At 35.6% G+C, this 26,897-nt stretch overlaps 1 protein-coding gene across 16 annotated transcripts in view; it reads left to right on the top strand.

Annotated features, from left to right (window-relative positions):
* Nucleotides 1–26,897, top strand: part of LOC106614530 (collagen alpha chain CG42342) — a 175,302-nt gene that overhangs the window by 134,504 nt on the left and 13,901 nt on the right. For all 16 annotated transcript variants that reach the window (XM_070105766.1, XM_036369794.2, XM_036369737.2 and 13 more), the window contains one exon: nt 8,151–8,248. In XM_070105766.1, the coding sequence (XP_069961867.1) occupies nt 8,151–8,248 (98 nt within the window). The remainder of the gene's footprint in view (nt 1–8,150; nt 8,249–26,897) is intronic.

Below are 26,897 nucleotides of genomic sequence, written 5' to 3'. Positions count from 1 at the left end.
TAGCATGTTGTTTCGGTCACGTTGGCTTCCTCTTTTAATTATTTTTAACAAATTTTTCACATTGTTATTGTTTATTTTTTATATTTAGTTAGCCGCATCTAATACTTGTAGCGCATAAAAGAATAAGAGGCGCTTTTACAAGTAGAAAGAACAAAAGGAAATAAATATTTTCTTAATACTGTGCCTGTTGGGAATTTCACACTTAATTGAAAAAGAAAGAAAATATTATGTGTTTCAAAATTTATTTGCTTTTTCATTTATTAGCTGAGCGCGCTGCGCTAATTGTTTTGTTGCATTTGGCGCGTAAATTATCCCATTTCGTTCGTCCCTTCTAGCTGACACAAATTTCCTCTGCCATAAACAATTTAAAGCGTTTAATGACACATTAGAAATGCATTCAAAATAATTTAGTTAAGGCGTTTAATTGGCCTAAGGCAAAGGTCGTGCTGATTTCATTCGTAATGCGCTCTCTGTTGCTTTTGGAGGTGTTTAGTGTGTTAAATTGTTATTTATCATCTGGGATTGAGCAGGATGCAGCCTACTTTACTGGCGAAAGAGATCTATGAAAACAAATTTGATATTTATTTCTTATAAAAAAAACAAGAAATATATGTAGGTAAGAATGTATTTTTCAATCGTGCTTTTTTTTCTAATTTTTAAAATTTTTTAGATTTTCTTAGTGTTAATGAGGAAGACTAAAGCAATTATGTTGATATGGGATTTATTCATATTATATAGAACCTTGATGTCTATTTATCAAATATGAGCTCCATTACGATACTCACATCAATTGAATTTAGAGCTCTCTCTCAAGCAAAAGCTTTATATTTTCTCCTTCTTTAGTCCGTCAATATCAGTTTATCATAAACAACCAAATGAAGGATTTACATTTCAGAAAAAACGCGCTTTTTGTGAATTTTGTTTAAAGGGGCATTTTATTTAATAAATAAACAAAAATAATTTAAGTTTACAGAATTTAATGAACTTTTAAAAACGGCGATTCATTTTGAAAAATTTTAGATTCCCTTGATCCACTTACCGATCTCCAGGGTGACCTCCGAAAAAATATGTCTGGCGGTGAAAAAGACTTTTCTGCTTAAATATAACTTTTAATATAATATAAATATAATTTATGAAGTTTAAAATTAAAAAAAAAAGTGTATTATTACTATAAATGATTACAGCTAGTGATCGAAGGACTAACCAAATTTGAATTTTTGGCGAGATGGCGTAAGCCAAAAAACCGCATGGTTTTTGTTTTTACATTTACAAAAAATAAATAAAAAATCTAAAGTTCATCAATCCAGCCGTTTCGTAGATATTTTGTTCAGCTCACCGGCTCTGAAAACAGCGAATCAGGAAAAAGGCGTTTAAAGTTTTGGATGCCGATTACACTAAGTCAAAAAATGGTTACCAACATGCTCATATATCCGAAACTAACTATGCAAACTAACTATACTTTCGCTATATTCGATTTTTTGAAATTCACAAGTGAATGTTGTAACCACTTATGTTATAACTTCTATCGATAATTCCAAAACTTCCCACTCAGTTAGCGCCATATTTTATTGCTCGTATTTGTCAACGTATTAAACATTTTAGTAATAATAATCGAATATATTTTATACACACAAAGCTTTTATGTTCCTTCCAAATTTTAAAAGAACATGTGGCAAAACAGAGGTTTCTAAACGTATTAACTTGGTCCAATATAAGCAGCATAACAATAAATATTGTGTCATCAACAATTGGGTATGTTAAATGATCGTAAAATTATACTTCAATAATAGGTAAATGCGCTCTACTAGAAGTTAAAAACCATTTAATATTCGACTTTATATCCTCAGAAGCATTCTTTATAAGTATATCGCACCATAAAAGTTTAAAATCTTCACCGATGCTTAGTAGTACTAAAAAGTAAGCAAATTACTATTATGAACGCTGTCAATTTTGCTTTGATCAAAATATGTGTATCTAAGAAAGACTTCCCACAAAGTTGTCAAAATAAATTAAGAGTCGACAAGTATGCACTCACTTTATTTTTTGAGATATTTTATTTTTTATGAGGCAATGTATATTTGTACTTTAAGACTTAACTAATTGCTTAATGGATTTAATTTTCTTTAATTATCCAATATACAAAGAAACAAATAAGAATTTAATGCAAACATTTTAAAGTACAATAATTTAACAAAAGTTTTTCTTTATCAAGTTTGCTCAATTTTATGTACATAGTCTGTCTAACCTCTTCTATTACCAAAGAACAACTCAGTTTTATTGTGTATATTTTCCTTTGTCAGCACTTAAACGGTCCGTAAATTTGTGCAGAATACAAAAATGCTCCTAAAATTTATTATATTTTCCCCTTAAAGCAAAAGCTAGCATCCCTATTGCTTTATTTGTTTTGTCAGCCGGTTTTGTTTGTTTAGTAACTGTCATTGTCATTTAATTTGTTTTCTTTATGCTGCTTATCTTATCGCAGCCGTAATATATTTACATTTGTCTTAATTCCTTTTTTTTCAAATATTTGTTGTAGGAATGAAATCACTATGATACAATAGATGTATTTACTTACACATACATGGTAAAATGAATAGTGTGCATGCGAGTTGAGATTGGGTGGGCTTTGAGGCTTTGGCCTCACTGCTTTAGCGTTCCTTGCAAAATTTGTTTAGTATATTAAGCAATGAAATTTTACTCCTTATGCCATAGTTTAAAGTGTAAAGGAATAAATAATAGACCATATATATGAAATACCATAGATAATTCTGAAAATGCCCTTACTTTTAATATATTTTATAAAATCACGTTTTCTGGTTTGTTTATTGAAAAAAGCTTATCTGAAAAACACCAAAGTATTTTCACATTGATGGAAGACTGAACGGAAATACTTTTTTATAATTTTTAGTATTACGCCATTAACTATTTTTTCGGCTCCACAAATGTGGTCAAACATCAATGCCTATGGAAGGAAACACGCAAACAAAAATCGAAAATGTGATAAAGAGAGACCAGTTTTGTGGAGCAGTAAATTTGCTACTACACTATGAGCTTGCCTTTTAAAATGACCCCTTTCACTGAGTTATAAAATTTAAAAGAAAAAAAACAAATTTTTCTTAAAATATGGTAGTCAAACTACAACTTAATATCTTTACAACGGTTAGGTTTACGCAAAAATTGTAATAGATCTTTTTTGAAGAGCATTTAATTTTCTACAGAGTTCAAAAAACGAAATAAAAATCAAGTAGTTGAAATTTCCATATGAATTTTTATATCTGATAATAAGAAAAATTAGAAAACCGTTAGGCGGAGGACTTTCCCGTTACAATGAAGAGCTCATAATTGGAGAGATTTTCTTAGAGGTGTCTATCAAGCAATTTTGTAGAGTAACATACCAAACGAAAAAAAACATTCGATTTTTTCTTGACCCAGCCTAATGTATGTACATGGCTTCCAGCTTGCAGCCTAATATTCACATCCAAATACATAAATAATAATTGTGAAAAACACGTCGGCTAAATGACTTCCTGCGCATATAAATAGAGTCATTAAAGTTCTTTGCATAGCTCTAACTAAACACCTAACTTGGCACTTTAATAAAAAGTTTGTTAATTATTAGATGAGTTTAGTTTTTTTATTATGAACTAAAGTAACCTTTATGGTTTCCTTCGAGAAATTTGACAACTCGCAGTAATCACTTTTGGTTGAGGCAAAATGTTGGTTGATACTACTTGTAGAAGGTTACGAAATAATTTCATATTTTACGTAGGTTTCACCATAATATACATCGTTATAGCTTCCTTTTTATATTTTTAGATTAAGAACTATTTTTGAAATTCAAAGGGGTGAAAGAATAATTAAGCCCCTATTTATGGAACGCAGTATTATATAATGTTGTACTTAAGGCATTACAATCTACAAATAGACCAAGATCTTTCCTAAGAGCACTGCGAGCTAATGATCACCCAATAGAAACACTTTTTGTTCATTAGCTTTAAAAAAAAATCCGCAAGAAAGCATTACTTTTAATAAAAAAAGGTTGCTTTGATGTTATTACAACAACAGTAAAATTAGAAGCTCAGTTAGACATCTAGCAGATATGTAACGCCATACATATTATTTGTAAAACGATACATGAAACCTCTCTACTCAAAACATGCAAAGGGCAATCTGTTGTCTTCTGTAATAGAAGCGCCGCAATGCTAGCTGTTTACTGCGATTTCAAGGACCGTAACTTAATGCACATTGATGCTCAAACGAACTGACCCGCCACCCCATTCATTGCCTAATGTGTTAGCGAGGTTATAAACTCTAAATGTCCAATAAATTTTAACTCGACTCGCAACTAAAAAATTCAGATACCAAGCCGTTCTTCACGTACCCATATCAGTGAATACTTGACCAAATTGAATTTCGCAAATCACCAGTATTTTATGTTTATATTTTATACATTTATTTCGCACTGCACCGCCCTCTCTCGCTCGTTCACGCTGTCTGCCAACGTTTAGTCTATTTTATTTGTTAGTTAAGTCCCCGCCATGAAAGGAGAAGAGCCATTAAACTATGAAAAGTTCCAACTGGCTTTTGTTAAAAGTCAACCAAATGCCAAATACAGGCTGCGCTCTGCCATTCCAAGGCCACCACATACTCATACAGACCCGAATACTCAACGCCACCTACTTGATTGCGGTAGTCGGGGCCATCCCGAGTGCTATTGTTACGACTCTCGCTATTGCTTAACTATAATTTTCTTGTTATTCCTCCAAATGTTGTGGCTGCAGCTGCTGTCAACGTATTTGCGTCGGACTCGCAAGCCAGGCAGAATGGTCGTTTGTCGAACCCCCGTTGCCTGCTGATGCCGCTGCGGCTGGCGCTGGCTGAAATGATCAACTGGGGAATCGTAAAAGTAATGAAAAATTGTTGTGGTCGAGTGATGCCATTCAAAATGGCAACAAATTTTTGCCATTTCCTCGTTTTTACACCAGCGATTTTTATTTGTTGTTCTTCTCATCGTCGTTCATTGTTGGTGTATTAGACAAGCGGGTCGGGAGCAGGCATCCCGCTGCTCCTGCTGCTGTTCGTCGGCTCGGTTCGCTGCCTATCAAAAGTTTATTAAGTTTCTAAATTGCGCAGGCAATGGAAATATTATGGCATATTACATGGTCGTATAGATTTTTGATAAAGTGATGATAAGCCGCATTGTTCGCGCACTGTCGTGTGCAATCCATTTTATATAAATTTTTTTTTCATTTATTTATAACTTTTATTTGATCGCTTTTATGCGACTTTAATTTATTCAAATGACGTGTCATCGGTTCAAAATTGTGGCAATTGAACGCAAATTTATCGCTGAATTGCCACCACAAAAATGTGGTGATGGCCAAACGCGCGCAAATTTCATTTGTATGTGTTTTAACGGTGTCTGGCTGCAGCAAATAATTTCATAGTTAATATTCATATAATTTTTTTAACAAAAATGGGCTTAATAGCGGTGTTAAATGGTTAATTTAACATTATTTTCAAACCGCAGATATGTGCTGGAAACTTGTGATTCGAATAAATGTAGTATGTATACATCTTTATTGTTGCAAGTTGGCAGCTTATCTCACATTAAATAACGAATATTACTCCCAAGATATCTGTTTATATTTGTATATGTTTTAAAAGATGAAACCGCTTTCTTAAATATTTGTGAAAACATTTATAGTTACGCAGTGTTTTTGAGACTATTGTTAAAAAAATAGTTAAAGTAAGTACTCAAAGATTTTTGTAATCGATTTGGGTTTAACTTTCAATATGACAGCGCTCTACAACAGATGTTACACAGTTTTATTTCGCCACATAATTTCGTCATTATTTCGCACCACTCGCCTAATTTTCCATGACTAAAGAAGTTTCACAGACAACGTCTGGAATTTTCATTACAAATTTCAACATTTTCTACAATGACATCATTAAGAACTTTTTGGGAAGTAAACTATATTAATATTGTTTTCATTGGCTTCATAATTCATCTGAGCCAGAATAACTATTAAGTCTCAAAATTCCTCCAATTTCGTGAATCCGTCCGATTTCTGACTAGATCTTAACAAAGTATATCAAAATTAGGAAAAAAAATTTCTATTGATTTCTGAAGTTTCGACCAGAAGATTTCAAAGCAACCCTCGTGATATTATTGTACAACCCTGAAACATATGTGAAATTCTCCTGTTAAATCGATTATACGCCTGTCTGGCTATTTATTCCACGAATTTAATCAGAAAGCTTGATTTAATTACTCTGCAAGCACACGCTGTTTAGTTAATTTCGATTTGCGTAGTAAAAGCCATTTTGCTGATTTGTTGTTTAAATGTGGTTGTTGCATGGAAAGCGTCAAATTTAAATACGTATTGAAGGCGATTTGACAACGCTGGTGTAAAATGTCACTGTTCCAAATTTAATTATTCGTGCCTGCATATTTTGAAAAACCGCGCTTCAAAATGTATATGTATTTATACGAATATATGGGGTATTAGACCAATTGAACATTAGAGCAGATCGACTACCACTGTCGGAAAACCAAACAAAAGCATTACTTTTGTCACTCAGAAAACAGAATTTAACCATAATATTGGGTAGGAAAGGACCTGTATACTGATGATAAGTGAAGAAAACCTCATCCTTTAACGGACAACTGTATTGCAGACAAAATAAATTCGCTAAAGACTCTAAACATTGCAAATAGCGATTCCAAAAATTTGTTTTGTTTATATAGCCTAGATCGACCCACATCAATATATAGATTGTACAACAGCTCTACACCGCTAAACACTCAGCTTTTGCTATCGAGTTTGTCAGGTGATGAAAAAGCGCTTATTTTTAGCATTTTGTGTCGCTCAAATTGAATTTCAACGCATCTCCATAGGCGTCACTTCAGTTTCATCATACCGTACATATTCATACATGTGTGTGCGTTTCGATGGGTTGTGTCACTTTTCATTTACTGCGCATAGATTTGAGGGTTCATCAATGACAACTGCAGCCTAAGAGCTCCCGACATCAACAAAAACACCAGTTTTTCATTGACGCCAAGTTTTGATTAACTTTTTCAACCATATTGCCGTTATTTTCATGTAAAATATTTAGCACTTGTTTAACTTTTTTATATACTCTCGCTTTTTGGACGCCAAATTCAATTACAAACCACATAGTTGGGAAATTGAACTCGCGTATGCGTTTAATTTTAAAGCTGGCTCAAGCCACAAGTTGTTTTGTAATTAATTGACGGATTACACACTAATAATAGTTGAACCCAATTGTTGTTTATAGTTGTGATGGGCGTGGCTGTGATTTGTTTGCTGAAATTTTGTTTCACCAAAGTTAAATCGCCGTACTTTTGGAGAAAGTGTTAAGCGATGTTCGAAAGCAACATTTCGGGTTTTAAAGTTTTAAAAACTAACATTAAAACTGTTACATCACTACATACAAACTACGGAAATCTAGTCAACGAATTTTATTTTTTTGAAATTAATATGCAAATTGCGGTAGTTATTCTTTATATTATGCCTGAATAATGACTGAAATCGACTCGTATTATTATATTTATACCCTGAACCGAGTAAGTTAAGTTTCAGAGCTGAGTCGATTTAACCATGTCGGTTGGTCTGTATAAACTTTTTTATTTGATGAGTTACTTTATGAAATTTGACATGGACAAATTTGTCAAAGTACAAAATTTATTTATGTCGGATATGCTATAGTGGCATATACACAGCTTCTATACAAACTGATCGATTTTTGATGAGTAAACGCAACCGAAACTAACGTTTTTTCTTGTCTGAAAACGATTCGACAATAAACAAAATATAACGAGGTCTAGAGCAGAAAAAATGCATATTGTTGTTTCATAGACAAGCCCTCATTAAAGTAAATATTAAAAAGGCTTAACCCAATAATAATTAGAAACGCTATTAAAATAAATTTCATATTGACTTTCAAATTGCAAATCAATGTTATTGCAACCGACCTTCATGCATTTCCAATTACCAATTAAAGACATGTAGTTATATAACAAACACTCGAATAACATTTAGACAACCAAGATGCATAAAAAGATTAAAAATGCCAAATGCAAACTAGGAGTTTAACTAATCCAATACGACTTATTGCAGGTCCACCTGGAGTACCCGGCGACCGCGGCGAATTGGGCCCCGCTGGACCACCCGGACCGCCCGGCGAGAAGGGACCGCGCGGCAAACGCGGAAAACGGGTAAGTGCAAAATTGTGTAATTAAATTTTTTCATCGCTTTTGCTTTGCTTTCATTCGCTAACTTTACTTACCGTTATCTCGCCAGCTGTAAGTTGGCTTGTTGCGCCGCCATGGCGTATAAGCAACAAATCTTGTATTATCTGTACATATGCAAGCGCAGTGTAGGCACATAGATATATGTATATATTAAAGTTTGCTGGAAATTATGTAAATAGAATGTAAATATTTGTGAAGTAGAGAATGTACAATATTTATGATGCTTGAAGTAGCTTAGTGGATGAAATACAACTGGTGGCTGTTCTATTCGCGAATATTATAGACCCTGCATATCTTCTGGGTATATATGTTATGTACATGACTGGGTGTGTGCGTAAGAAGCGTGCAGACTATTTGCATATGCATGAAATCCAACCGAGGGGAGGAGAAACACGCTTTTGTTTGTAGAAATCTGATATTATGTATGGTAAATGCAAATGTATGTGCATGTGTGCGTGTGCGAGGACAAAGTACGAATATTTGTGTGTGTATAGCTATGTGTATTTGTGTGCAGGTTTTTGTCAGTGCTGTGTACGCACGTTTGCACCGTTGCGGCACTTTATATTGTCGCACAGAGGATTTCAAATATTCCAATGCATGCGTCAAAGCCTCCACCCCTTTGTAAACCTAACTCACCCGCTCTTATATCAGCATCACATACTTCTTTGCACGTCGTGTACCTGCTAAGACTAACACCTTTGGCACATTGTTAAGCCAGTAAGACCACACCAACCCCTCCATCAACTTGTCTCTTTTGCATATTTCACCTTCCCTTCTCACCACAGATTCTCAGATTTATTGTTGATTTTCGTACTACATTTAGGTCTCAGCCCAATTAAGCTACACCTTCTCACCTGTATATACATATATGTAAATACACACATTCTGTCACTTCTGCGCCTTCTCATTTCACTAAGCCGTCACACACTTCTATTGAACTTCCCTAATCTGCTCTAGTTTCTCCAGTTTAATCTGTTTTCCCATATTGCGCGCGAAAGTATACATCAGTGAAATTATGTATGCTTGTTAACGTAATTGTCTTACATGTTGTCGCCTCATTATTGTACTCATATTTTTTGAATTTTTTTTCTGTTTTTGCTTTTGTTTTTGTTCTGTGCGCAAGTTACCAATTGGGCGTCGCCTCAGGCACATCCAAGGTTGGTAGCGGTAAAATAACCCACTATTTATTCCAGCTCGTTTATCAATGGTTGAAGGACGACTGCTGCCATATGTAGTTCAGCACGTGGCTGATGTATGTAGGTTATCGATAATACTCGTAGAAGACTACAGTGAGGTGATAATTTACTCGCGAATCGTTTAAGAAAAGAAACTAGATGCAGTTTTTTAGAATTTAATGTATAATACTTTAATAATCGGTAAGGTGAGGAAGATTGTTCTACTTAAAATTATCCCAAATCCAGAAACAAAAAAAAACATATATTATTGTTATAGATGAATACAGATAAAAATCGAGACACTAGTCAAAAAATAGATAATTGTCAAAATGGCGGATAGCGAAAAAAATAAATTTTTGTGTATTAAAAAATTAATATCAAAAGTCTTATTAGAAAGTCGTGTAAAATTCCAAATCGTTCAGTTCAGCCGTTTCTCAGAGCTAAGCCAATAATTTCCTACGACTGTGCTCATATCTCTAAAACTATTTGCCGCATCAACTTCAAACTATTCGAAGAATATTTTCTGATATATGCTTGCAAAAAGGTAGAGTTTTTGAAATTCACTCACAAGTCTGCACTTGTTAAGACAACGACCACAAAAAAGTTCAAGCAATCCTTCTGCTTATGTATATGATACTCGTATTTAAACATAAGATAGTGAGCTCACGTTCATTTTTCTCAGTAAGTATCATTGGTAACAACAATCAACTCACCTGTAACTGTGCTATTATAATAGTAAATCATTTCACCTCAGTATGTGCGTTTGAGGCATACATTTAAGCATTTATTACATGGCCTTGGAGAAAATCGGTACAAGCGATGAAAGATATGTGCGACAAAAATAATGAAACAGAGTGATTACAAGAAATAAATTGGCAACGAGCCCATTGAGAGTTCCATGAGGCATGTAGCATGTCACCAAGCAGCCAAGCGCCAACTACCACTACCGCTCCCACACAGTACATACTTGTAGTACATAGTGTAAGCCGCCTACATATCCTAGATAACGCAGCACCGTGCTTCACCTGCCGCACAGCGCGTGTATAATTCCCACGGGCACTATATAGCTACATAGTACTAACGGATTCATTTGCGATTGATGAGACCAAATTGGCGAAGTTTGCGCCAGCGAGTCAATGCCAACTAATGGCGTTGACAAGAAACTTGTCTTCGACGCTCGACGTGACGCTGCTGACAATGATGATGACGGCGATGCTACTGCTGATGATGACGAAGAGGTTGAATATGATGCCCTTGATGGCGCGAAGATTGCCTTGTGCATGAGAATTTCTACTTTTCTATAAATATACCGTTAACCAATGATTTTCGGAATGAGTTGTTCGGCCGAGTGTCAAACTTTTCTTGTTTGTGAAGGCCGCATTGCTATCGCACCATCAAGCAATTCTCGCTGTAATTCACTGTTATTTAGGCTATGTGCAAAAAGAAAAATATTGTTGCCTTCCTTCTTTATTCTGTTGAAAGCAAAGTTGTCGAAAAGTTGCATCACTTCGAGCGCTTTCGACGCTTATCAAGGCAGCGTTCTCATATTTTCAAGTTCATTTTTGTTGTATTATATTTATATTTATTTCCATTTTGTTGTTGTTTTTTTAATGTGCGCTTAAGCGAAGCCTTATCTATGCACGCGTTGGTTTGAGTGTGTTCTGTTTGGTGGTTTCCAACCTCTACTTTTTCGAGTGTGTATGTGTGTGCGTGCGCGTTCGTATCGCTGATCTGACAACGCAAAGCTACTTAACATTTTTATTGGCACTTGAGTTTTGCACAACAATGATATCTGTCAACATTTCAAATGCTAAAACAAAAGTCCTAAAAGGAGTAAAACAAAACACATGAAATCAACTCGAATGGGTATCGGAATAAATGCATACATAGATAAATGTGTAAGCATGTTGTTAACAGCAGTTTTAGCCTCGAAAGCTTCAAAAACAGCAGCCATGACAGCATCAGCATATCTTGTGTGAAATATCAGCAACAAAATGACAGCAATTGATGTTGCAACAACAAGCGTTCAACTGTATTGTCGGTTGTTCGCATAAAGTAAGTCGAATGTTTTGCATTTTTGTGGAAAATATTCTTAAAGCTTCTAACAGCGTTAGTTTTCGAAAAGGCAATTGACAAGATTTGCAGCATTTAAAGCCAGTGTTTTTTCGGTCGAACTATGTTCATTCGTCCATGTTGATTTTCTAAAAAAAATAGAGCGAAACAATGTTTTATGGTGTGTTTGAACCTCATTGATGCCTAAAAATTTAAATAGATAGACAAATATAAAGAAAAGAAGTAAAGGTCATCTTAAGTAGATATCTTCAGTTGCAAGTCAGAAAGAACGCATTTTTTATGAACTATTGTGAAGAGGCATTTTATTTAATAAGCATTTAGAAAAAATAATGAACATTTACAAAATTTAATATACTTTAAAAATCGCTAAATTATTTTGAAAATTCTTAAATCTCTTGATACAGTAGCCAGTGAAGAAGATGTTTCTGCCTAAAACTATCTTAAATCAGGAAACCATTAACATTTATTATTTCCATAGATGCTATAGAAGAATACCGGTAATGATCGAGGGGTTAGTCAAAAATATGATTTTTGACAAAATGGCGGCTTCCTAAAAAACATCGGTATTTTTATTTAAATTTACATTTCAGAGTGGCTTAAAAAATCGAAGTTAATATCAAAACTCTTATTCCTTCTATCGTTATTTAACATATATATTTAAGAAGGTCGTGTAAACTTTCAATTCGACCCGCAATTCGACGAAATTTTACGCACCGATTCTGAAAACAACGATTCGAAAAAAAACACGCGTTTAAAGTTTTGGGTGCCGATCACACTAAACTAAAATTTTTTTCCAATACGTTCATATCTCCAAAACTATTTGTCAAATCAACCTCAAATTTTGGGAGACTATTTTCAAATATATGTACATATATTCGTTTTATAGCATATAGAAAAGCAAAACTCGTTTTATTTTGAAATTCACTAGATAAGATTAAAGATAGCGTTAAAACTGTTTTGATTACGAATGAGAAAGAATGGCGAATAATGCGAAATTAGTTGTGGTATCCCAACTATTGTGATTTTGGTTCAAGTTGCAGAAAACAATTTGTCGAATAGTGTTTAAAAAATACTGTCGAGTTGAGAGTACTTGGCCGACTATGTCCCATAACAAGCTGGCGGTGATAATCTTAGAACGAACTGCTGCCATGAAAAAGTATACAAAAAATTATAAGAGTACGATAAGAGAATGATCTGAAAGAATTATATAGTATTCTCTTCAAACTTTTTACCCTACTTAACTACAAGACGATAATTTAATTTTTACGAAGCCTTTATTTTTCATTATAAAATGTCATTCCAACAATCTTAAGATTAGGCGGTGCCACTATTTAACTCAACATTCCGCTTTTTATGACGCTCATGTGGAGTAAATCAATATGCAATACTCTTTTAAATAATTTAAATCATCAGAATGATGATTTCCTCTTAGTAGAGCCATTGCGCTAGAACTAAAAATGCAGCGGGCCAACATTGACGTCAACTACTAGCTGTAAGACATGTTCACTTTCAGAAAATAAATATGCTGCAGCTGTTGCTGGCTTCTTGGCCATTGTACATTATATGTTAGTCGTGGCATGAATTTCAAATTATTTCATCTTTCACGCTCGTTCTTTCCTTTTATTGCAGCAATTTGCATTTTTACTGCACACACCCACACACACTCCCGCAGTCAGAAGTCTGTTTACATGAGTGTACATTGTTGTTGTATTTATTACATATTTGCGCTATTTATTGCGTATTTATTGTGTTGCTCACACCAAGCAGGCGAAGAAAATGCGAGAAACCGTTATGAAAAATGCATAACCACATTCTCGCCATACGAAACGAAGCCACTTCGCACAAGTGCGCAGCCCTAACGGTTATTTCTTGGCACGAAACGCCCCACTTGGCTGACTATTATACGCGTATCAGTGCGCTTGTTTCGTTATTACAATTTATGAATTTCAGATATGTATTTGCTCTTTGTTTTGGGCTCTGCGATCCGGGCATTATTGGTTCTGGCGTTGCCAAATCGCTTATTGGCCGCCTGCTGCTGCTGCCATTGCGAATTATGGCAACTGTTCAATAAACGTAGCGCCCCTCAGCCGCGCCCACTCCTCTTGCCCCAGCGACGCTAACGCAGTCACGCGAAATGTTTGAATCTTCGTTGGCCCTAACGGCATTTATTGGCAACAGCCGTTGTTCGCTGTCTTGTTGATTGTCCTCATTATGGATCTAATAATCTGCGGCGAAAGCAAAAATAAAAATCTGAAAAAGAACAAAAACAAATCCACTGAAAAGTATAATAATAATAATGAAAAGTAAATCAGGTCATAAGTGCTGAGTCGAAGCGGTTGGGCGTCGGGTAATAAAAGCAAAACGCTTAAAGAGCGTTCGAGACAAACGTTTTTTTTTGCGATTATTACTTTTTTTCCTTTGCCTTTCGAGTAGTTCGCCGATATCGCGACAGCAAGTACTTGTAGTTGTTGACTTGCCTCGCATTTTTACATTTCGCACTCCTCTCATGCTTTTATTATTTTTCGACTTTTCGACTGCACGCTCTTCGCAGGCACATAAAACGGAAAACGCAATAAAAAAGCACGCTAAGTCAAGATCAACAACAACAACAACCAAGCGAGTGATATCGAGTACGAAGTGAACGTGCACCGTATACGTGTAGCATATGTTCAGGCGTAGAAACGTGATGTGGAGAATACGTGAATTTCACGCACACGCCACTACACTGGCATCAATATACTCGTAAGCGCCTACATGTAAGTGCGACGACACCCAAACACCCGCACTCAACGCGTAAATGCCAGTTCTACGCATATACATACATACGTATGTAATCGCCTGCAAATTTGTGCGAGCGAATTCATAACGCAACGACACTTACAGATGAAAAGTTCAAAAAGTACTATTCTGTCAGTCGCCGTGTTTATTTGTTTGTATATACTTACGTTGCACGTTCGACTTTGTCACTTGTAATATCATGCGACAAACGATTGGTGCTGCATGTTGTTGCTTTAATGTGTAAGTGAAAAGAACTTGCATTTACTACTTGCAACAGTGGTTGTCTTGAAATGTGAGTGTATAGGTATTTAAATACACTTTTGGAACTTAAATTGCTCAGTCCTTCAGTAGAGCTTAGAGGCCTCTTCATTCCATATAACTGATTATTCTAATTACAGCTTAAAATACATCAAAGCTGGATATTTTCACAAGGGAATGAAGAAAAAAGTTAATTAAGGACGTAAAATCTGAATTTGACTCATAGGCATGTACATCATTCTGGTTAGCTTTTCTAACTTTGCAAAACAAGCAAGAATGGCAAGCATACAAAATTTTGATCAAATGTCTGTAGCGTTCGGTGGCAATATATATTGTTGATGAGGCATCAAGTGGGAATAGCACTTACACACAGGCATGACATAATTTTAATTCGTTCTTAATGTAGGAATAACCAACAATTTCAATGTAGAATATTTAGCAGAATAGATAGCTTTGACATCACATTTCCCCTTCTTATTTTACTAAAAATTTAAAATTTTTTTTTAATGCTACTTATATAACTGATTTTTATTTTATTATGATTATGAAATTTTATGCTTTATCATTGGATTATATCATGTGATGTGTTAGGTGTGATGTGATGATTTGTATTATGTTGATGCGATGAGATATTGAGGTGATGTCTTACAATATGATATATAGTTTTTTTTTATGTGATGTGATATTGCGGCGATGTGATCTAATATACTTTTAAAAAATTTTAATTCGTAAAATATAATTCAGTTATAATATAAGTATAAGTATAAAAGATGCGTTACTTTTGATTATATCAAGCTATGCCCGTGAGGGTGACACATTGTTTGCGAAGTGATTTTATGTTACTCCGATATTTAAATATACTACAGGGTTTAAAGGTATGCTTATAGCACTCAAAAGCAAACTTCGGTGTCCCTACAAATTTTATATAAATGATACATATAGCGAGCTGAGTCGATTTAGTCCGATTGTCTGTATATGCGCAAACCAATACCTAAGTTTTGAAGGGTATTAAAGCCGAGCTGCCGAAGTGAACATTTTTTCTTTTTTTTTTTCTAACTAAATGCACAACATTGTTGGTCTATCTTGACATTGCGGCTCACATGAGTTTCGCAAATGTTTTATATTTCAAATGAAATAGGTTTCCATTAAAAATAAGTCTGAGTCAAGAGACAATTGGTATCACCACCGTGTAATATCACTCTCAGCTGAAAAATAACAGATTATTCAAAAAAGTTTAACGAGTTAAATGTGACTTCCTTCGACTTCATTAAAGTGACAAAATATGGTGTGTTCAAGAAACACAGCTCTGGTTGCTCTCAGCGCTTATGAGTGCAAACTTCGATGTGCTTTTAATAAAGTCGAAACAATATTTTACACTCAATGAAGCATTTACGTCACATTTATGTTAATTCGCCGAATAAAAATCTACATAAATTTCTCGGTTTTCTTTTTTTGTTTTTTTCATTCGTTATCTAAAGTCGCATCACGCTCCGCGCTCAAGTAGTTGCTTTTGAAAATTTCTAAGTTTGTTTGCGCGGCTGTATTTTATAAGTACATATAATGTATGTGTGTGCGTGCATACTTTTAAGCTGAGCAGTTCTAAGAACTGCTGATGTAGGCTGTGCAAGCACACAAATCTTATCAACAAACACAAAACCCCAAAAAATGTATATGTGTGTGGAGGCAATAAAAAAAGGCGCAAAAATAGATAGAGTCATAAAATTGTCGCTGAAACTTGTGTTTTCTTACACACACTACACATCACACATTAAACAAATACACGCAAAGCTGAACATACCACATAAGGTAAATATGTAGGTAGATGGGTTGTTGTTTGCTGTTTTGTGCCGCTACATCGGTATCCACCCGGTTTAGCATCAAAAAGGTGCTCCACTTCCGCTTGTTCCACCCTCGAAACTCGACAAAAACAAAAAAACGTCGTAATACTAAATGCCCAAAGGAGCATGGTGCGAGTGGTAGGGGTCTTGCGAAAATGTGGCAAATTAAAGTATTAAACTTACGACATTCACATATGGGTGCACACGCGACCTTCTTTCTGGCGATTGAATCGAAGGGTGGACGAGGTCTGAAGAGCCGCATGCGAAGTATCTAATATGGGCATTTAGAAGACGAAACGGATTCCGGGGTAAAGGCGGCTAGAGAATTGCGGAAATAAGGAAATATAAGCTCATGTATAATGCAATAAGTTCGGCACTTCGGCATTGCTTAATTTTTCCGTTACTTTATTTGATCACTTTTCGCAAGCAACTCAATTCCTCAATTCCTGCTGGCCGCCCTTAGCCTTTTATCTCTTCTGCACCGCAATTTTTCTTTTTGCGGTATTTGTTGTTATCTTTATGGTTTATGTGTGTTTTACATTGTGTTTTGTTTTCTTTGTGCCCGAGTTTTTCACTTTTGCCACCACTTGTAGGTAAACACTCGGCGACCCAGTTTCCAACCACCCTCGACAGCAAACAACTCCCAAACCTCGCTTCACACGCATTGCTTACGTGAAGCGCTAGAAAAAATGCGCATTCGATCACATTTTCGAGAAAAATTTTCAAGCACCCCGCAAAGTGCTCAACATAACAAAATTACCAAATACGAAACACGAAACACGAAAAATGCACGCAAAGCCTTGAAGAGAGCAACGCAAAAGGGGACTTTGAGGCAATGACGACAACTTTTCACATTTGAGTCATTTGGTTGCAGTCACAGCGGTCGCTGTTCAAGCGTTCGATGGCCCACATTCTGTTGCAGCCGCACATAGGCACATAGACTCTTCGGATGTCATGCAAATATCTGCACGTGTGTGTGACTTAAAGAAAAAAAATTTGAAAAAAAAAGTACTGGCAAGTTTACGGTGCCGTGAAGGGCATCATGTTCCTCCACGCCGTGCCACGCGCTCTTCCGCTGCAAGTATATGACGCATAACGACTTTGTGATTTTGAAATAATAGGTTCAAATATGCAACCCTGCTCAGCGCTCTTGTTCTTCCCTGTAACATCTTTTTGTTTCCCAGATGCTTTTGGTTGCACAATGGGGCACGCAGTTGGTGCTCGGCATCGCCTTTATTAATGTGTTGCAATGCTTTTTATTGCGTGTAAAACTCCTTTGAATCGTCGCTTCTTTGGCGTTTTCAGCCCTTGGGCCACGCCATCAGCACATATTGTGGGCGCTGCCGTTGCTACTGCATTATATTTCGTTCACAATCGAATGGAAGTATTGTAGCTTTATCCATTGTTGGGTATTGCTTACAAAGTGTAAATGCAATATAATATTTTTTTTTTAATCTCAATATTTTTCATGATTTGTGATTTCAAAGTCAGCATTGTCCAATTTTGTTGGTTTTATGGTAATAATTAGATTAAGTGTTGCAATCAACAACTTAATTTTTTTACCACTTTTAATATTATGAGGGGAAAAAGTTCGCCTACGACAGACTCAAGATCAAATTTTTATAAAAAACAAAAAAAAATCTCTCAAAACTAATTCAGGCTACAAAATTTTAGAATTTTTGCTTTATATTCGATTTTGAAATATCATAATAGCGATAAAGTAATATTCAGAAGAAACAGAAGCCACAGTTTGGACAATTGAAAAAATTAAGAGCGTGTGTGGTTTGAGCAGCATTTCAAGTGATGTGTTTTAACCTAAAAACGCTTCAACAATTGTGACCAACCTTCTCCAAATCGAAATAGCGATTCATACGTTTAAAATATTTAAGTTTTTTGTTGTTGTAAAATAGAAAATTTTTAGAAAAATTGCTTCCATAAATCGCAAGAAACTCCTGCTGAGCTTCGTTTTAATTTAAGTAAATATTTTGAAGGCAAATCCATTATTCATATTGGAAAGTAGCGCGATCTTAACGGAAGCTGGCATGTTCTGTTACAACTGCACCGCAGTGCTACTTTAACTGTTATCTTTACCGTTAGCTATTTTATATATGTCAAATCTTGTTTTTTTTGTTGTTTTTTTATTTTTATTTTTTATTGTGGTTTTGTTGTGATGCTGCTGCTTTCGGTTGGTTTTATGCCGCATTTTTACTCGAGGGAGAAAGTAACTTTTATTTTATGGCGCTTGCTGATGGCGGCGCAATGGGGATAGCAGTACATCAGTTATAACAATAGCAACAACAACAATAAAGAGCGAAATCAACAATAGCCTTCATTGTAAACGTATAAGAGTATAGTGTGTGCAACAAAAACAGCGCAGCACGGCTCTGCCGAAAGAGAACAACAAAACAGCGATTGAAAACAATAACACACACACACACGCGCAAAAGCATCTATTCATATACATGCCAACGTGAAGATTAAGTTTCATTTATGTATATGTATGTGTGTAAATGGGTGTACTCCACATGCCCGCAGATTCACAATGGCGGTTACGTATACGCAGTGTGTGCCCCAAATGCGTTTAAAAAAGATTCGGTTGAGTGGATGAGCCGACAAAAAACAAGCCAGCATGCATACACAGATCCGCATACGCTTTCATAAGACAAGTAAATATATTGTGGTGAGGTTTGGGTATTTTTATGGGCTACCGCCATCCAAAAGTTGCAAAAAATCTTATTATAAATTGAAAAGCGAAATAGCGGAACAACAGAGTTTCGACATGACTTTCAATGTTGTCAAAGTTTTCAAAGCGAAATTTGTTTTCTATGACATAAATGGTATACACCTGTGACACGTAATACACCATTCTTATTGCCAAACTGCGCAGTCTTAATTGAAGATCCTCATTTTGGCGGCATTTGCTTTTATTTTCGAAATTTTCACACTAAATTTATAAGCCCATTTGCCAAATGCGTGATGCCACGCCTGGAATAAATGGTAGATGCCTACCGGGCTTTCAGAACATCTCTCCTATTAGCCAAAGGTTCCGATTTAAGAGTTTGTCTGAGCGTAACCTGACAACCAGCAAGTTCATCTTAAAGTTCGCTACTACTGACTTAAGTCACGAATGCTTAAATATAACCATTTTTCCTTTACTTTAACACTTGTGAATAAATTTTAAAATTCTAATACTTGTATTCTCCATATATGCACCGTTTAATGTAACCCAACAAAAATCGACAACTTATTTTGGTTCAACCCAAGAGCACAGAAAATGCCCTCCTTTCCAAACACATTTGATGAAATTGAAAGCAACATCAAATGTGCGACCGCAGCGACTGTGAGTGGTGGCATAAAATGGAGAATTTGGTTAAACATGAAAGGAAAGCAATGAAAGTAACTACAACACAAGTGTAGCACGCTTATTGCCACTTAAAGTGCACGCAAATTATTACAACTCCTCCCACCTATTCCCGGCAATTTACCAACTTAACTCGCACCGAGAACATGACTAACCGACAGCCAAAGTGTTCATGTGAAGGACGTTTTAAGAATCTATTATTTGGCGTCACTTTTAGCAACGAGCAGACCCTGCAGGAAAGCTTAGACTTCAAACTAGAGCGAATTTTTTAATCCGATACAATTAAATGATTTCAAAGACATTTTACCTTTTTTTAAACGTACTTTAAAAGCCCTGCCCTGGTATAGTAAATAATTTATATAGAGTCAATTGTTGTAAATGACATTTGCTTCGCACCCATAAAAACTTCTTACTTAAACTTTAAAATTTCCAACTCTGAATCACTTTTGAAAATAACGAAAATTTTTTAAACTTTTTAAAGTCGAGTCATGTTAGAAGATTTAAAATTTCACGCAGGTTATTTCAACGAGCTGTATATGAACGTGTGCGTGTAAAGTTATTTGAGCACGTCATGGTCATGATTCTATGCAGTCAATATACAAGCTTGGTATGTGTGAAAATTTGTGTGTGCGAAAACACGTGTTTGTGTTGCGTGGACACAATGCTGAAGTTGTTTTGAAGTCGAAGGTTGCGTTGTGGAACCGAAAGTGGGATTCAGGGGTCAAGGCGTCGAGCGTGCAGAGTCGTAGATTCCCTTGGAGAGCACGCGAAACTCATGCGACGCGGGTCAGAGGTCAAAGTGATATTCAATTTAATGCGTTGCCATGTTGGCATTTCCGCTGTGTCATACATTTTTCACTTTAAATGGAAATTACTTGTATGCTGCTGCATGGTGGGGGTGGGTGCCGTGGCAAACATACTTTTGAGCGCAAACACACGCTGAAATTGTTTTCCGAAAAATATTGTGAAATGGCACATGGACAACTCGATTTCGATTCGGCCTTTGACGGCGGACGCCAGACACCTTCAGGGCAATTAATTTACAATTACTTGCACACTTGAAGGCGAACGCGCGCATTATACTGGTAATGTGGCGAGCATTACTCACCGAAAACAAACAGCCTCAATCGGCTTTTCGGCTGTGTGCGTCGTCAATCAGACGCAACGTAAGTAGTTGAGTCATCGACAAGTGGAAGTGGAAGTGCCGCGTCAGATGGACGCCTTGTAATGGTGCTGGGCGTGCGGCGTAAAATTAAACTGTAATTTAGTGCAATAAAATTAAACTGTAATTTAGTGCAATTAAATAACAGTTTAACAGTATTCGAATGACAACGTTGAAAGGGAGAAGCAACCAGAAAACAGATACTAGCAACAATTGGACAAATCGAATTCAAAATAAAATGAAAAATACCACTAAAGCAAAGAAGTGGGGGAACGGCAAAACATTTGATTTAAAAAGCATTTGTTTTTGTTTCTGCTGAAATGTTTTCGTATTTCAGTTCGCTCCGCATCGGCCATCGATCTTTTTGATTGCTGTTTATTTGTTGCCTCCACTTTCGTTCGGCGTATTTACATTTATGGCTGGTACGTTTTTGTTTTTTTTTTTTAACCCTGAACAGGGTATATTAAATTTGCTACAAAGTGTGTAACACCCAGAAGGACACGTCGTAGACCCTGTAAAGTATATACATAAATGATCTGCATGATGAGCTTAGTTGATTTAGCAATTTCCGTCCGTCTGTCTATACGCGAACTAGTCCTCAGTTTTTAAGCTATCAATCTGAGCAATCTTGCACCTGTCTTTTCTTCACAAAAAAGCTGATCATTTGTCGGAACGGCCGGTATAGGACCACTATAGCATATAGCTGCCATACAAACTGAACGATCGAAATCAAGTGTTTTTATGGAAAAATTTTTCATTTGACGAAGTCTTTTCACGAAATTAAATCGGAATCAAGTTCTTATAAGGAACATTTGTATTTGTGAAGGGTATTATAGCTTCGATGCAACCAAATTTAACGTTTTTCTTGTTTTTTGTTGTTTTTGGTTACAACGTTTGTTTTTTGTTACTGTTGCAGTATCTTTTTGCAAATTAAATTTGTCCTTAGGCCGTGCTGCGCGCAATTCAAGCAAATATTGAAACGTTCTAATGGTTTTTTGCTTTTGCTTTCCACATTATGGATCAAAGCGTAGCCAACCCTAAAAGTAGGCAGCAAAGAAGGCTAAACAAAAATGTACACACATTTCAAATGAATGTTTGGGGAAACATTGGAAATTGGAAAGCTTCCGTTTGCATTGACTTCAAATTTATAAACGAGCCAACAAGTTGTCGTACGGCAGGACGACAGGCGCTGTGGTTTTAAAAGTGTGTCCTTCAGCAAATGAAATAAAGCTTGTGCGTATTTCTGTCCTAATTTTTTATACCTCCCTCTTGCTAGTTTACCATTTGCTTTTGATTTTTCTCAAGATATGCCCGGCACGCCTTTGACACCACCGATGATTCGAAAACATTTTCCACTCGACGAGTTTATGCCCTAATTCATTGCCCACCTTGAGGTGCTACTGCAATCCACATGCACTAGATTTTAAAAACTTTCCTTCAATTACTTCGAACTCATTATACTTGTACATAAATGCTCTTCGGAATGATTTTGTTGTAATTTCTTTCTACTCAATTTGGTTTGGATTTCGGCATATCTAAGTTGTTGTATAACAAATTATATTTAAAATTGTCAGTGACATAACCTACAACTTATACAACAATGCGTTGCTTTGCGTATCAATTGACATGTGTACACAATTTATTTGTCTTTGGTCATGCTTTACCAGGAATTGATAAACTAGGAGATACTTGAATGTGTCTGCAAACAATTTGTTTAATTAAATACACAAATTGCATACGAAATGCTTAAAAAGCTTGCATATATTATATATATACGCTGAAGTTTCATATGCTTTATGGCTTGGGCATATTGAAGTAAATATTGGAGTCGTCCGAGTAACGAGGAAATTTTGATTTAGAAAATTGCTTTCTGTCATATTTGGCATTTGGTTAATTGCATTCAACTCTCTCAAATAAGTAGACTTTTGGAATGACTTTCCAAATGTGGGATATTGATTTCATTTATTTTAATTAAGATATGAGTTGGAATTGTGCACGTTTAACTTATAAATTAACATATCTTTTGGGTGTGTCATCTTTTCTGTCTTTATATACTTGTATGTAAAAATTTGACAACTTTAATTGAAAAACATATATTTTATATATGAGATGTTTTTTATTAAATTTCGCCACTTAAAGTTTATTTGAAGTGTTTAGTTGTATCGATCAGGCGATTGTTTTTATTGGACACATCAAACGGAGCTCGTTTTGACTTTTTCGAGCATCTCGGTCGATAATGCGTTGATTTCAGTATGAATGTTTTTGATGCATAATAATTGGTAGCGTACACTTTGCTCTTCAAATAATTCCACGTAAAAGAAATCAGAGCAGTAAAAAAAGGAACTTTCGTTTTAATAAAATTTTATCTCCTTTCGATATCAGATTGCATTCCGTTGTGGGACGGATTAAATTCAATAAGTCTCTAGATCTCTTTCGCTCATTTAGGGACAGATATAATAACATATTGTTAGCGATTGCTGTGCGCTTTTTCATTATGTTTGAAAAATATTGTCCAACAATAATTTCGGCACAAAGACAATGTTATTTGGTTATTTTGTTTTTAATTAAATGCTTGGTTGATGTTTGGGTCTTACGTTAAGGATATAAGGCTAGTAGATCAGTTGACGTTGCAAAAATTGTTAATTTATAATTTTCCTTTTCCAATATAATACTGCAGCTTCAAACTAGAACTTAAAAGCTGCAATTTCTAAAATATTTCGGACGTCCATCTAAGTAACGCAGTGGTTCATTAAATTTGTGTCCGATTACAGTTCTAAGCCTTAAACTTGCAAATCAGAGAAACGCATTTCTTTTACATTTTTTTGTAGAGTTATCCTATTTAATTAATAAATAAAACAATGTGCATTTACAGAACTTAATTCACTTTAATAATCGGAAGCACTATTCAAAATTTTTAACAAAATAGTGGAAAGCCCAAAAATGTCGTTTTTTGTGAAAAAATTTACACTTGAGAATGGCTATAAAAACCGAAATTATTATCAAAAATCAGATTGTGTGAAAATTTCAAGTAGATCGGTCTAACCGCTTCGGAAAAATTTTCCACACCGACTCTGAAGACAGTGTTTCAAGAAGAGCGCGTTTAAAGTTTTGGTAGCCGATTACACTAAGTTAAAAAAAGCTTAACAATGCGCTCATATCCCGTAACTATTTGCCGGATCAATTTCAGGTATTCGGAATATACTTTCTAATATGTATATGTATCTATGTACATTCGATATAAATATAAGCAAACAAAAATCGTTTTTGGAAATTCACAAGTGGATGTAACTACTTAATCGATATGTAGGAAAGTTCTCACTCACCCTTCTTTGCGCTCTCAAAAATCAAATAACATATATTTAAAAACCTTGTTAATTTTGCAACAGATGAATAAACAAAATCGGGTTCTATATATTCGTTTGGTGATAACTCGACTTAAGCGTAGCTCGCGATTTTATTATAAGGTTATATGCAATTTTTCTAACAGCAAAGAAGAAGTTGACAAAATTTTGTCGAATTTAGGTATGGAACGATAACTTTTGTATATTTCTTAGAACTATTTAAAATTGTTATTGTGCTTATAGGTTTCTCAACAAGTGAAGAACTTTCGTCTAATATTATATTTCAATAGCTTGTTAAGCATAATTTTACTCCAAACCTCAAAAATTACATAAGCTTTAGAAGAATGCATTCAGCTGCCGTTCGGTACGGACCTTTTTTCAAAATAACCTAATTTTCTAAAATATCCATTTAAGTATCTTATTTATACAGGATTGGATGTTCTCAAGCTTGGAAGCTTTTTTTACTGCTTTCTACTACAAACATTAATATTATATACAATATCCAAAAAAATGCAAAGTGCTTATGCGCAAGTAATTATAAAACATGAATATTTATGCAAATTTTCCATTAAAAAAAATAGAAAAAATGTACAAAAGTTGGGCTAATTTTTTTTAAATTCTTTTGCGAACGTTCATTTGTGAGCTTCCATTGTTCTACAGTGGCACGTGCATTGAAAATGGGAACCCGGAAATAAGCACTTTATGCAACCACACATACACACACACATGGGCAAAGGTACAACCATAACATAGCTCCCATACAAAGTATGCACTACAGTTGAAGAGAGGAGTAGGTAACAGGGAACGTTCAGTTGTTTTTATATTTCTGTGTTTATTTGCTTTTTCCTTTTTGCCCATTGTGAAACGAAACAAAACACGTAATTTCATTGTTGCTGCAAAATTCAACACAAATTGTTACTAATTTCAGCAAACAAATAGAAAACTTTGTAGCTGCAGACGAACAAATGGTAACGGTAATATAAACAATATGTGTGTATGCGTGTGTGTGTGTGTGTGTGTGTAAGGCACAAGGCAGGATACGCCAGGATACGGAAGTGCGAAAAAGCTGGTTTCAAAAAACAGCGAGGAGAATGAGAATGGAAATGAAAAGATTAAATATAGAATGCTGCAAAACGTTGGCGCATTAGCAACAATTCACCGTAAACCGAAACAGTGGAGTACACAATGGCAGTAGCAGAACAATGCCAATGCGACGGCGTTAGCGGCGGCATTACCTAAAGAAACAAGAAGTCTAGCAACAACAACAACCACTTCCCCTTCCCTTCCACTTCGCCGTTGAAATAACGAAAATTATCTATGCTTATATGTATGTGTGTGCGCAAGCATATGTATGCTTGTGTTTCTGGTAATGTTTCCGAAAATGCACACTCACACACACACACACTCTCACATACGTATGTACACACATGTGTCAATTTGCAGCGTTTTCTTGGCGCAGGCATGTTGCTTGTGATGGCATGCAACGCATGGCCGCAGAATGTTATGGCACGCGTTTCGAGGGCGCAGCATAGTGGAGGACAGTAAATTACTGTCGCAGCCGCAACCACAAGCCAAATTACCAACAACAACCAACAATGCATACAACCACGCCCACATGCTTCGTAATTCTTAAGCGCCACCATGTGGTGAATGCGTTAGCCGCTCCACATTCCACCACACGATCTGCATGCTAGTGCATATTATGTATGTGTTGGTGACCGCCAACTATGCGTTTGTGAGTGGCATGTTGACTACTTATTACATTCTTCGGCGAGCGCGTGGTTGCAATATTCACCGCTACAAAATATTGTTTTCTTAGATTGGTCACTAGCGGTGCTTCGGTCTCAATATTCACAGCTCGGTTTGTGTAGAAAAATAGTGATGCATGCTTGATCAGTTTCAGCGGATCTTTGCAATTTTAAATGGCTTCCTTACCCATTCATTGCATGCGATATAAATTTGAGTGCTAAGAATCCATCCAATCGATCGTAACATGAAGTTAGCAAAAAATCTTTTGAAAGGTAATCGATCAATGGCTGTCAATAGCTTTCCTAAATATTCACCACTCTTTTTTAACAAATTGAGTTAAATTTTATGAAATTCCCTTTACAACAACCCCCTTTCCCCTTTCCACAATTTCGCCTTTGAATCTTCATTTTGCCAATACAGCCGCTAATGCATTAGCTGCCGTTTACGACTTGCCACTTGCCACCAGCAAAGCATCTACGCATAAACAGCTATGTAGCAAGCAGCCCGATGCATACTCAAGTGTTGTGTGGCACTCATGTTCCATAACGTGCAACATCTAGGAATGCAGCTTAACGTATATGTGTGGAAATTGCTTTTGTCCTTGCGGTTTCCATTGACTCCATAGAGCAATTCTGCGTGTTTGCTGTTTCCATCCGACAATTGCGAAATGGTTTTAGTCGTCGGTTGTATAGTATATAATTTTGTTTATATACATACATAACTAAACATTAAGGGAAAGGCGCGCTTCATGCTTTTGTAGAAAAATGCGCTAGTAGAAAATTGGTTCAGTACTAGTCCACTAAATGCCGTTACTTCTATGATTTTAAAGATCTTAATTGACCTTCTATCTATGTGAATAAGTAGCAATGATATATGGG

Source organism: Bactrocera oleae, chromosome 2, assembly GCF_042242935.1.
Source record: "Bactrocera oleae isolate idBacOlea1 chromosome 2, idBacOlea1, whole genome shotgun sequence".
Lineage (NCBI taxonomy): Eukaryota > Metazoa > Arthropoda > Insecta > Diptera > Tephritidae > Bactrocera > Bactrocera oleae.
Note: the sequence above shows the minus strand (reverse complement) of the source record. Positions and strands in the feature narration are given on the sequence as shown.